At 39.8% G+C, this 13,184-nt stretch overlaps 1 protein-coding gene and 1 long non-coding RNA gene across 3 annotated transcripts; one reads left to right on the top strand and one right to left on the bottom strand.

Annotated features, from left to right (window-relative positions):
* Positions 1 to 204: 204 nt before the first annotated feature.
* Positions 205 to 11,007, bottom strand: Nuf (rab11 family-interacting protein nuf). Of its 2 annotated transcripts, XM_070660698.1 has the most exons (9): positions 10,616 to 11,007; positions 9,562 to 9,636; positions 8,693 to 8,731; positions 7,774 to 7,888; positions 2,340 to 2,504; positions 1,782 to 2,151; positions 1,446 to 1,591; positions 1,286 to 1,330; positions 205 to 1,200 (listed from the first exon to the last, which is right to left on the bottom strand). In XM_070660698.1, the coding sequence occupies exons 1-9, from the start codon at positions 11,005 to 11,007 to the stop codon at positions 1,078 to 1,080; spliced, it is 1,470 nt and encodes a 489-aa protein (XP_070516799.1). In that variant the 3' UTR covers positions 205 to 1,077. The 2 variants fall into 2 exon arrangements, with proteins under 2 accessions (XP_070516799.1, XP_070516800.1); XM_070660699.1 differs by lacking the exons at positions 7,774 to 7,888; positions 8,693 to 8,731; positions 9,562 to 9,636; positions 10,616 to 11,007 and adding an exon at positions 7,104 to 7,752.
* LOC139104934 (uncharacterized) lies at positions 2,768 to 11,512 on the top strand. The gene is made up of 6 exons (XR_011546102.1): positions 2,768 to 3,065; positions 3,339 to 3,466; positions 7,066 to 7,206; positions 8,256 to 8,357; positions 10,583 to 11,274; positions 11,346 to 11,512. It is a non-coding gene; the product is annotated as an uncharacterized lncRNA (long non-coding RNA).
* Positions 11,513 to 13,184: the final 1,672 nt, after the last annotated feature.

The following is a 13,184-nucleotide window of genomic DNA, read 5'->3' as shown; positions in this document are numbered from 1 at the left end:
CGAGATCAAGAGATACGGTGGGGTCCCGCTCGTATTTTTACTCCCGAGAAAATTTCAGTTTTCTGAAGGTAAGAGGATTATAAAAATGTAAAAGGAAACCTTTCGAGTTTATCTCGGCGAAAGCTAATATTCTTGGTGAAGCAAGTCAATAGCTTCCTCGAGTAGAAACCTTGGACAGGGGGAAAGGAGGCGAAACGACGTGTATTAAAATATAATGTTATGTTTAATTGCAATTTTACTAGCTTTCAGTATAAAGTTCTAAAGTACAAGGTTGTCCGTATTAGGATCGCGTGTCGCCAAGACACAAATTTTTAATTAAAAGGTACTATAATGCATCACAGTTTTCCGCGACACATGCAGTCACATTATCTCCCTTGTCGCATAACACGTGTACATACACATTCATTTATTAGGTAAATGTCAATCTTACACTGACCGTGTGGACGAATACTTGAACAATCTCGTGTATTGCAGGACGAAAGTCAATCAACGACATTCAGGGAGTCCGAGAGGCGCAATCAAGATTCGTTCATTATCCTGATGATGATACCGATACGACGAAACTTGGCGGCAGTGGAAAAGTACGGCTCGAAGATTCGTGAATGTTGAACGTCTCAGATAAATAATTAACATCAACAGAGGTATTTCTCCCTTTTATATCGTTGCCCACATTGCGACTGTATTAATCGCTTAATTTTTTTTCTCTTGATGTTAGGAGACGGCTGCTGCCTAGAGCTCAAACGTTCAAGTACTAACTTTCAATCTCCCTTGATAATAGAAAAATGTCTTCGAACGCACCTCTGAGATATTTCGAAAACGCCTAAGTTGCAGCAAAATTCTTTGGACGTCTTTCAAGGTTTCTCGCTTTTCTGTCGCCTTAAAAAGCTCAAGTTTCATTAAAATTGACTTCCGCTTCAAAGCGAAAAATTTAATATTCTAAAATATTGTTATATATAAAAATAGTAGGCAAAGTTCTAGGCAACTCCAGTCTTCCTTGATCGAAACGAAGAAAGTTAACGTACAACTGCCTCGAAAGTATTCGAATAGAATCTAATAACAGATTACGCGCGCTATGTTTCAGTGCGTTTGCTTGACTTCTAACAATTGCGGATAATTTTCCACGATATTTAATAATATCCCGTCGATGTATGTTCTCAATTGCGTGTTCACTTCTTGCTGTTCTTTCAGGGCTTGTTTCAGCTGTAACATGATACATAAAAATTAATCAAATTCTCAAATACTAGATGTTGCAATCGTGTAAGTTTAAATTCACTTTAATACGTACTTCAGCCATCGTGCATGGTTCGTTAAATTCCCCTTGACCGTCTATCTGTAAAGCAAAAGAAATCGATATTATTCGTTCAATAAATTCATTTAATTTATATTCATGTTTAATGTTGTCAATTTAAATTTATTTAATAAATTCGTCGGTCTTAAAAAAATACCTGGTCGGGATTCATGCCGGCTAATAATTCCACGGCGAGACTAGGGCCTTTTTCGGCATTATTGTTGCAAGGATTCAGCATTAAAAGTTCACGGCCTGCCTGCAATGCCACAGCAGCTTGTAATTCGTCCCGAGATTCTTCCAAGCCTACAAACCAAATATTACAATAGTCACAATAATACAACGATAATTAGATAGTCTGAAAACAAAGTTTTGTCAAGAATAATTTTGCACGTTTTAATCAAAATAGTATACATTTTTCACATAATTTTTCACATAATAAAAACGTTGTGATGTTTAGAAAGATTAAGCGGACTAACATTTGCGATAAACATACTTTTATTGAAGGCTTGAAGTTGAGCCACTTGCTGCACCAGTTCCTCGATTCTTTGCTGATCCTCATTCCGTAACGAAAGTTCCTCTTTCATGGCGTCAAGCATATGATGAGCTTCGTTAGCTCGACTTATCGCATGACGTTCACTTTCGCGCGCGGCGTCCGCTTCCCTTCTGGCTTCTCGAAGATCATTCTCAAGCCGCGTCTTATCCGCCCTCGCTCTTTCAAGCTGTTCGCGTATTCGCGCAATCTCCTCTCGCAAACTAGAACTGTCTACCTCCGCCGCTTGCAACTTGATGGCATAGTTTTCCAACTGCAATTGACGCTCACGTTCCAAGCGACTATTCAGTTCTCGATGTCTTCTTTGCTCGGTCTATGATGCGAAAAGTAATCTTTTCAATTAACTATAATAATTTCACAACTTTCATAAAAGAAGTGTATAATTAGTATTTTTGCAGAAAATTGTTACTTTATACTTTTGTTTTAAAAATTTTATTCCCTTTTTAATAAATATTAAACTGTTTAATGAATAATCTCAGCCGTTTACATTGAGCTACTCACTTGAAGCCTCTCTTCAGCCCTCGTTTCCGCATCTTTGGCTGCTTCCTCGAGCATCAATATGCGCGCCTGTAACGTTGCATTTTCCTGTTTCGCTCGAGCGTACCTTTCCTCACCGACCGACTTAGTGTCCGCTAAGGCATCCATTTGTTCTTGAATCATTTGAACCTGTGACATTTAAAAAGATTTTTATCTTTCATGAACACATCTAAGTAATCGCGTTTACATCTCACTGTAGGCTCTCCAGAGCAAAAGATTTCTAAGATAATATAAATTGAAATAAATTTTAACGATGTTATAAAAAAATAAAATTCATGAAGTTAATCTCTTAGATACAGTTGTGTATTATTTTTAAGATTAAGAATATGCAAAACATGTTCAGACATGAATATGCATTTATTATATATTTTATTTCACAGCATGAAGCAGTAAATAAATCTGGAACAGCATTTTAATACCAAGAAGCCGACATGTCGAGAATGGAAAATTTAATGGCTCACAGAGAAGACAAAGGGTTGTCGATCATGAGTACCGATCAACTGGAAATCCACGAATAGCGGTTACGTAGACGAGGAAGCGGGCGGAGAAAGTACTTTGAGGGAAACGCGCATTTCCTTTGAGAGCGTGCCCACGTCGACGCAACTATCAATGATATGGCTATCAATGGAACCTACTTACATCCTTTCTATCTCTTTACTGGGACAGCCCGCACCACTGGAGCCCAAGAAAGTAAGTTAAAGTCCCTCACCTTCACGCCTCATATCCCGTATACGATAAATTTTGCAGTTACACTGCGCGTAACATTTTACACACCACGATTGGAAATACTTGTCACTACCTTTACTCATCGAAGAGTATCGCGATAACGATAATCAGACTGATACGCCTCGTAAGCGTTAGTAATTAAAAAAAATATATGTAATATCGCATAAGCCTTGTTATTATTGCCATTTTTGTATAATGTATGATTTTACACTTAACAACAAAATGTTGAATTTGCAGCGCATAACATCGCTACAGCGCGGAAAGAGATACATGTCCTCCGGCTAGATATACGTTCCGATGATGAGAACGCACGAGAATAGCCTTCGCAGAGAACAGATACGCAATAATAGTTTCTACAACATGCAGTAAGTTATTTTATGCTTCCACGCGGAAGAATTCATGTCATTCAGACTCATTCAATTTCGAATGATTTATACACATAATGAATTGAAAATTGCAGTTATGAAATGCTTCCCGCGTCACGTTCTTCTTACTTGCTCGTTGAGCCGGTGCCCACGGCGACGAGGCTGCTGTCGCTCGTGGCTACGTGTCGGCGATTGTTGTCCCACGAATTGGAACTGGCCCTCCCACAGATCGTACTCGAGGCCGGCGCCGGGCCCGGAGGATGGCCCCTCCCCGGAAAACGACGCGCGGCCGTCGATTGTCTCCTCGCAAAAGTTCAGCTCCATCGTCGAGGCGCGCGTCGCCCTCGCGTTCGTGTTCAGGCCCGGTCGCTCGGTGTTTATCGCGTCACGTCATCGCCTCACGTATCGCGCGAGCCGAGCACTTCTCTTCGTCATCCCCGCGCGGGCTCCTCCTTCGTCGTCGCCGTCGCCGTCGCCCGCGCTGCGACGTGCGGCCGCGCCGCGCTAACGCGCATCGAAAATGCGCTCCGGGTCCTTCCTTTCCGCGTCGGAGTCACGCGCACTTCCACCACGTCCTAGGTAACTCTACGTGCCAGGAATATACTCTGAATCTCCTATTCGTTCTCACGTTTATCGTTCTCTCTCTTGCTACCTCTATCTCTGATCGCCCACTTCGAGTCTGGCGAATCTGGGGAGTAGTCATCGCCAAGACTATTTGTAGGCTCTATACCACGTTGTAGCTAACTTCGTAGTCGGCCAGACCGGAATTACGACGAACGCGACCTAGCCCGTTCTCTGACACCCACCTAGAAAAGTGTTGCCGACGCGACACGTTGCCGTTGGGACGGAAATCGATGTTCCCATTAAGTTTTCCGACGAAGATATCTTTTCTGCGATAATCGTCACGCGGTTTATTTCTGGATATCTAACTCAACGGAAGTTTTCGAACGTTTTTCCTCTTTTCTCAACGTATACTATACTGTCGGATAGAAATGTCTATTGAAGCCGTTGAATATTTCAAGTATATAAGCATTATCATGAAATATTTCATAATATTGATCGACACATTACGTATACAATTTACATACGTAAGGTATTTTTATTGCATACCGTTGACACTATATACCTTAAACGAGCTGTGCAGAAACGGCACAAAATAGAAAACGCTTCAACAACTTCCAATTAATTTTAAACCCCCAAATATCTCGTGAACAAATTTTGAAAATGTCTATTACATTTTATCGATAGAATATTAATAGAAATATAATAGAATCTACTAACAGAATACAATGACAAATTGGCAATAGAAACTAAACAAAGTAATTTACACAAAATTTTGAATAGTCGAATAAACTTCGAAAGCGGTAGCTACAAACATTGTCTCTAAAATAATAAGAGATTATTTTAGATCCTCTGGACAAATCTATTGCCAATTTGTGTCTTTTACGATTAGTTCGCTTACTAGATTTTGTACACTTGGATTTTTCAATTTCCTCTTTTTCCACAGAATATCTCCCGCCACATGTGCTGTGCCGTGACATGGTACTTCGATTGGACTTGTGTAGCATTTGTGGAGTGCAAGCGATATCACCTCGATAAGCACGTTCACCGATAAAAAAGCAATACACGCCTCCAAACCTACCAGGCGTACACGCGACTGCTATTTGCATTCCACACAATTCTTTGCACGTCGACGTAAAAGAAACAGTCGTTTTTCCCGGACCAACCCGTCCCAACTATCCATTGCATCACTGGGATGTGTGTCAGCGCACGAACGCGTTATACGTCAAAGTTATACGATGATGGAACACAAGCGGCTGCCTGCTGCGTTCAATTCTGCATTTACACAATCACGCACGCGCTACACGTGCGCACGTGTAAAGGGCGCGCGCGTTCGGGGGTTGTCAATCCTCTAGTCTCCGCCTCTTATAGACTTATATTCGATCGTTACGAACTGTTGGGTAGTTTCTAAAAAGATATAACCAAAGAGAGCTTCGGTTTTTAAAATATTAAATAATATTTTTTTAATAATTTACGCTTGACGTGTATCAACTATATTATGTCTTCTTTTTTGCAGACATGAAATTTCCGAGAACTGTTTGCTTGGTCACCTCGTTTCCGATGTCCACCTCTCGAACACTATGTACCCTAGATAAGCGATCCATCCCGTGATCAGCAGAAAACTCACGAAAGGCCAGCCCCTCCACGCGAATACAATTGTCGTTCGCGCTTGACGGACCATATTTCCTTCCGTGTTATTTCCGAAAGTATTTGTCGTGGTGCTGAAGCGGATATTGTCGATGGTGACTAAATCTTTAGTTGAACGAAAAAGAAGGATCGTTCACGTTTTTATCCACTGAGATTCCGCTTGCAACGTAATTGCTTCGAACCAGGTCGGGTCTCGTTCCACACGTAAATTACTTGGACGAGCGTTCATCTTTCGCTACGATCCGTTCGTGGGCTCACACGCAAACTTGCCAATTTAATTGACGACCCATCGTGACAACGTCGCCATTCTACATCCGACACGATAGGCACACGTTCCGCTCACACGAAATTATCTATGGTACATAAAGTATTCGCGTGTAACAGAACTATACATCGTGTTTTCGGAATTAGTACATCAGATATCAAAATTAGTATAATTTTAATGAGAATAAAAAATATTGCTATCACTTTTGCTAACTGTAATTGTACCGTTCATCATTTATGTTTAATTTTACAGTTGTTTAGCAATTATTCATTGATGCAATTTTAAACGTTTAAGTTTTAAAATCTTTTTTTTTGTTTCTTTAATTTAAAATATCGTAAAAAATTTTTTAATATCTTTTTTTATTATATAAACTTAATTCATCGAAAGTATACTAATTCAATAATTATAAACTCGTAATATAAACGTTTTTCTCGTCAAAAAAAATTGTTACTTGCTCTAGATGATAGTTGAATAGTTATTCATTCGATCACATCGTTCTTCATTTCATTTAAATAGGCTATTTAAAGTTCTCGATGGTTTCTCATTATCGTAATCACTTCTCGAAATGGAAATACCGGTGAATCGACCGAAATCTCTCGGTATCTTTCACGATCTCGCACTGCTCGTTCTTGTCTTCGTCGTTTTCGTTTTCGTCACTATCGTCGTTCTCGTAGACGGGATTTACGAACGTCTTTATTTCTATGTCGGTTAACGAAGAGGATGCCTTGTGACCTTCGCGAGAAGTACCGTGATCTTCGTTCCGTTCAATGAGTTGGAGAAATTCTACGGGATAGTTCTGAGCCGCGTCTCGCGTGGTTTCCGCCCTCGCAGTCTGCACGAGCCGAAAAGACGGACAAAATCAGGGCGAATGCTTCAAAGAAATCGACGTCTTTGCGGGACTCAGTCCTCGCCCTGTGCAATAAGGGCGGAAAAAGTCATAACTGTTTGAAATTTTATAGGATATATATATATACATGATAAACTTGTAACTTTAATTCCTGCAGAGAAAAGTTGATACCCAGTACTGACATTATTCATAACAGATAAAATACTTATGTGGGATAATTAAATCAAAATTAATCACAAGAATTTAAATTCACGATTCTAATAAATGAATTGTTTGCAGGTTCACGGCAGCAAAATAAAATCGAGAGGGCAAATTACCTGCAGTGTAAGCCTGGGCGAGCGCAGCCAAGAGATGATTTTTCGGCGAGTTTCTCGAGAGATGCAACGATAAACAATCACGAGTGAACCGATCACGAGAAAGGTGAGAATAGCAACAGTAGATAAAGCCCAACCCGTGGGCTCTTCTTTAGTAACGTCTTGATGGGCGCAATAGGGTGTTGGATAAAACGAACCAGTATAATGATACGCCGCGTATGGATCGTACGGAGGAAAAGGTGGGTAAGGAGGTGAAGGATAAAACTGATAAGGGACAGAATGAAAAGGTTGTACCGCGGAATTCAGATGATTCCTGTCGAAGTTTCTTTGCGCACCGTAGGTTCGCCGAGAACGTGACGCGCACATTGACAATAAACTTAGAATTTCCCCAAATTCGAGAAAATACCTTACATTCTAGGTTACAGAAATAAAGCGACTAGCACAAATAATTTAGGTTTTGAATATGACTTTTAAAAAGACCAAGCGAGAAACTGATGCTCTTCAAAAAATGACAAACGCATTTTTGCGTTTACGTAGCGGCTCTGTTCGCGTCGTTCCGCTTTTTCGTATTTCAGATGAAAATGTTTTGTAACGTGAAGATAGAAGTTTATTAATATTTATGAGCATAGTTTGTGAGTGTTTAAAAACTTAAACAATTGAAAGTCCTACTTACTTTGTGGCTGAGATCCATAACGTCTTCCAAAGATACGTCGCTATAAACATCATCTGTAGGATCGTAATTTGAGCCCATTCCCGTGCTGTTAAAGCTGCCACTGCGATAAAGCTGACTGTAAACATTTGTTGAAAAATTCTTAATATTCCGCGATAAAGTCGTTGACCTCGAGATAAAAATTATTCCTATACGAATCTTAATAGTACCTACGTACAATTTCAAAAAGTTATTTCAGAAATTATGCATGATAAATATGTAAAGAGATATCTTTTTTTTATTACAAAAGCAATTGTATTATAATATAATTCATTGCGAGCAATTATTAAGCAAATATAACTTGTGAAAGTTTTTTCAATGAAATAGGTTGTGAAAGTTTTGCTAATTAAAGAGATATTAAAAGATCGCTTTTCTAATTTATAAAAATAAAAAAGAAAAAAAATCCTAATTGTGACACTTGGTTAAAGTAATGTATTTTTTTCTAGGCGAACGTGACCGTAGAATCTCAACCCCTCCATTCTCCGTTTTGGCAAGCGGATAAGACACGTAGCTGGAACAGTAGCGTGGAAGGAAACGCAAATATCGAGGTAAATCGCGGATATGGAACATGAGTAACGTAACAGAAGCACGCCCACACTTTAGAAAGTTCGTCGATGCGAGTTCCGTGAAAGGAATGACTTCAGGAATTGTTAGCCTTGATGCAGAGGCATCATCCTACGACCGACAAACTTTTTTTTGTCCGAGATGTTCGTTTCCTCCTGCACGCGTGAGCATATTGAAAAGAAGTGCGAGATAACAGAAAGCAGATCGCACTTATTGTTAGAATAAGCGTACACTCGTCAATCAATTGGAAAACTGACAGTTACCTATTACATACAAAATATCGACAAGAGTTTAGTAATAGTACGTGATTTTTTCTTACCTCGCTAAAGCGTTGCTGCTGAGTCTCTTCCTGCCCGAGCTGCAAGGATAAAAGCAAAGACATTTTGTTAACGTTTCATTGCAAGACAATTATTTATAGATTACTCGTTTGCAATTGCGTTTCTATCCACGGTCACGCGGTGCCAAATTTCACGGTCAAACTTTGTACTTGATCACCAGCCAAGTTTCTAAAGGAAGCCACGAATACGATACCGCTAAATATCATATTATATTATCGTACAAAATATCGACGGAATAACAGTTTAATTGTAGCGTGCAAATTTAATTACGCGACACATATTTTAAGTATGCACATATGCATGAGTGTTGTAAATTTATATATCGCATTTCATTATATTACCCGAAAAGTAGTCTACTTTTTTATGATTCAACACTTTGAATGTTCCGCTATTTCGAGCAGATTAAGATTGCAGGAATCAAATTAGCGTATTTTTACTGTTAAGAAAGTATTGTGAACTGTAATAATTAAACTCTTTAATATTTCGATTTTACGTTTAACGAACGTCACAAAAATAGGAAGTGACTGTTTGAGTAATGACTCCGCGCGGACCCACTTCCGTCATTTCGCGTAGAAAGATGACCGCAGATACGCGGGTACGTCTCAAGAAATTTTAACAGGTTTCTTATCTCGACCACAGTATTAACGACGTTATTTAACGTTGCCAGTTAGTCGCTTTCCCACGAAGCTCTTTTCGCACGCCCCAACGCCGAGACGCGACGGAACCGTCATTGTCTCGCGTTTCCTCCTCGACGGAAATTCAGACACGAAATTACACGCGTATATAGGTACCTATGTACACGCATGCAACGCAAGCGGAACGCAATGCTCCTCAACAGTGCTCTTCTTACCAAGGAGGCGTCCTTCGTAATGATGTCCGCAGCCAGGAATGTCTTCCAACTGTGGAGTTCGGACTTCTCGGATTTCTGTAAAATCAGAAAGCATAATGGCAATCATTCGGTTTTCGTTTTGCAAAGTCGGCAGAATTTTTCCTGTAGTATTAACGAGTTGGCGACTCGATGAATGCATTTCACGCATGAATAACTGAACGGCATGTAAAACGCTAAGAATAACTGAGATGTTTTACCTGTGTTAAGGCTTTAAGTCAGTCTTTACTCGTTTAAAATGGGAATTAGTCTTGTATTAATTTTGCGTAAAGAGTGTTCTCCTTTTATTGAAATATTTTTGGGATATGTTTGAAAACTGCATATAGAACGCGTATATGCCAATCTAAAACAATTTTATTTAGCGTAAAAGTCGCGCGTTAATGTACTAACTTTTATAGGAAACGAAATGCGATTGAAAAGGAAGTCGCAATCAAGAATAAGTTGATGTGAATACAAAGCGACTGTTAAAAATTCGTAAATATTCTTATGTAACTCGTGTGACTTGCGCATGCAGATGGCAAATCAGTCGGTATTGTTTCAAGGTGATAGACATTGTATGCAGCGTGTACTCTTACGTAAACTCATCCAGCGTAAAAATGCAGACACACTTCAGATTATACTGTATTTGAATGTTTTAGCATTTACGCCGTATATTCCGCTTCGGAAATAACCCGCTATATTCCCGCGACTGATGTTACGTATCGAGCGAGTAACGGCAGGAAGTAATTGACATAATAGAAGGCCCAGTTCGCTTTTGCTCTCTTCTTGCTTAGATTAGAATTACAAAATGATTTTGAATGTTGCAGTATGTGTCACTGCACGATTCGATTTACGAAATTTTTATTAATTATTACTAAATATAACTAACTTAAAAATAAGATGCCAGATATGTCGCATCTTATTAGATATTATCTAACTATAAATTAATAGAAAAGAACATTGTTAATTCCGTAAAGTAATTTTTACTCTCTGTATGTTTAACAAGGTAATGCTTAAGAAATAAAGAGGCAGAAGTTACCTGTGCGAGTTGGTGCCAGTTGGTGAAGGTGCGGAGCTGCTACCACCAGGCGACTCTGGACCGTCGTCCACCGAGTCACCCTCGACGGAACCGAAGCCTTCGTAGCTCTCTTCCTCGTCGTGGCAACCAATTTTGATCGCCGTGGAAGTAACCGACGTAGCCTGCCGGTCGTCCTCTGGGCTTGCCGAGTACCGTCCCGAGTCAGTGAGATTCGAGCTGACGAGATTGTGCAAGTCGACCGACATCGAGAGCGAGGGCGGCCCGCTCTGATTCCACTCCCGGGCGCCGTTGGTCGCGCGGCCCTCGTCTTCGCGCGACCCGTTTGCCGCGCTGTCGGCCACGCCGTTAACGGAGGACGTGACGTTCACGCTTGTCGTGCGGGAGCTCACCATCCTTGGACCACACGATGGTCCCCGTCGGAGTGGTGCCGACGAAGGACGCTCTCATTCGCCGCCGCCGCCACCGTCGTTGCCTGTCCCTGTACTTGCTGAAACACCATGTTCATGAGTCAGTCCCGAGGTATGCCAGGAGCGCGTCCGCTTCAAGAGTAACTAGCGGTCTTGCAGACGAGAGAGAAAGGGAGATGTGAATCGAGTCGTTGCCCGCGAGAACTTCTCCTCCTTCAGTCTGCGGGAAGAAGTCGGGGTCGAGGTAAACGTGTATGTACGATGCTTTTCACATATTATTTACATTGGTCTTGAGGAAGAGAATGTTGCTTTTTTCATTTTAGGTAATGAGCAACGTAGAAACGCATTCCACGCTACAAGTTTGGAGTGCAATTTTATTCCGAGTCTCGCTACGTTCATTGTATAAATCGTTACGTTATATTACGTTAGTTCCCGACAAGATTGTGCAACAAAAGCAACATATACAAATATATTTCACAACTTCAACGTCGATTATATGTTAACAAAATAATTATGGCTGAATGGAACGAAACGACAGTGAGAATTCTCAGCGTTAATACATGAATGACTTTGCAAAAATAAGTTCACATGAAAATCTTAGATAATGCACAAGTGCGGAAATTATCTTTCAAAGATATTTTATACCTGTATAATTATTTGAGGAATTAAGAAAAATTAATTATAGCCAAATTAATTTATCAGCTTTAAACGCAAGTTGGATTTTGTTGCAAAATTAAATTTCAAATAACCAGCGGAAAAGTAATCTGCCTATTAAATGTTATTAAAAGTAAAAAATATATAACTAAAATATACATACGATACTAATAACTAAGGTAGTTTATTAGCACGTTCTATTTTTCCTAAGTGATCAAATTTATCTTAAGTATACGCCAGAAATTTCAATGCAAATTAACACAATCTGTATTGATTGCAGAAAACTCATTGCGCTACCGCTCGCCGATCAATGCAAAGGAATCTGGACTCCCTTTCCTATCTTTCGCCTAGTTCTTTGCGCAACGGTTGCTGACAGTGCTGACATCGACCGGCAAGCTGGCGATCATTATTCTAATGAGATAAATACAGATATTGCCTAGGTATGGAACGGCGGCGAAGTCTCGTGATATCTCCCAGTTTATTAAACGTATGCATTTGAGGGACGCGGAGTAGGGAAAAGCGTGAGAACTGGTAAGGAAGTCACGGTACAGTGAATGCCGAACCCATAAGACTCGTCGAAGAAGAGAACTCGTCTGCAATGAATTATTTATAATATATCCGTAGTTATAATTGGAAATAATTTGTTCTTATCTTTATCTCTTTGCGTGATTCACGGTTTCATTAAATTTTAAAGTTAAGAAAATTCTGTATATGTTTAAGGACTTTAAGCAGGATCGCGTGGTACACGCGTTCAATTTTCGACGCATTGGAACGTGTAATGAGTAAACACGTCTTATCGGACTTATCGAGAAATCCGGATGCGCCGCCGTTTGTTCTGTGCTTGAAGCACGTTAACCAACATGGAAGAACAAAGCGATTCTTACCGTTTAATGCGAAACCGTTGTTAGTGAATCACCAGTGAAAAAGCATAAAGAGACAATGTTCGTGAATCGCTAAGTAAAATGACAATGAAGATGGTCAAAGATCGAACATGTAGCACGTTCAACTTAGATGACACCATTACGCGAAGAGTCGACTATGCAAAATAATTTTGCCAACAAAAATGACAGTAAGCATAAATAAATCCCAATATATGTGAACATTCAATAAAAAAAATTATAGCAAATCAAGTTTAATGACGAATTCTTTTATTAATTTAAAAAATTATTTTTTTTAAGGTAAGAAACATCGATTGGACTTAATTTAGATATTTAGAAGCCCATTTAGATACAGACGATATTAATACTGAAAATTAGATGTTAATATCAAGTCAAACGATATTAAACGACATAAAATTAAATGCAAAGAAAGTGCAGCGACAATGATGGTCTTTATATAAATCCCGCTTAAGGGAAAGTTGAGTGTAATTCTACCAAAGAAGCTGTCATTAAAACCGCGGTTCTGGAGCAGTCTGCGGAACGTTGGAGGCATAAGTTTTAACGTGTTCCTGTGGTAACGGCATAGCGGTATGGAATGATAGTGGCTAGCATCGGCGGATCATTTTAATC

Source organism: Cardiocondyla obscurior, linkage group LG08 (assembly GCF_019399895.1).
Source record: "Cardiocondyla obscurior isolate alpha-2009 linkage group LG08, Cobs3.1, whole genome shotgun sequence".
Taxonomy (NCBI): Eukaryota; Metazoa; Arthropoda; class Insecta; order Hymenoptera; family Formicidae; genus Cardiocondyla; species Cardiocondyla obscurior.
Note: the sequence above shows the minus strand (reverse complement) of the source record. Positions and strands in the feature narration are given on the sequence as shown.

Bases quoted from the DNA above. Each gene is read 5' to 3' on its own strand.
- Nuf (XM_070660698.1), bottom strand. From the start codon at position 11,007: ATGGTGAGCTCCCGCACGACAAGCGTGAACGTCACGTCCTCCGTTAAC. The intron at 8,732-9,561 runs GTAAGAAGAGCA...TTATCCTTGCAG, and splicing joins TTACGAAGGACGCCTCCTTG to CTCGGGCAGGAAGAGACTCA. The intron at 2,152-2,339 runs GTGAGTAGCTCA...TTCGCATCATAG, and splicing joins GGGCTGAAGAGAGGCTTCAA to ACCGAGCAAAGAAGACATCG.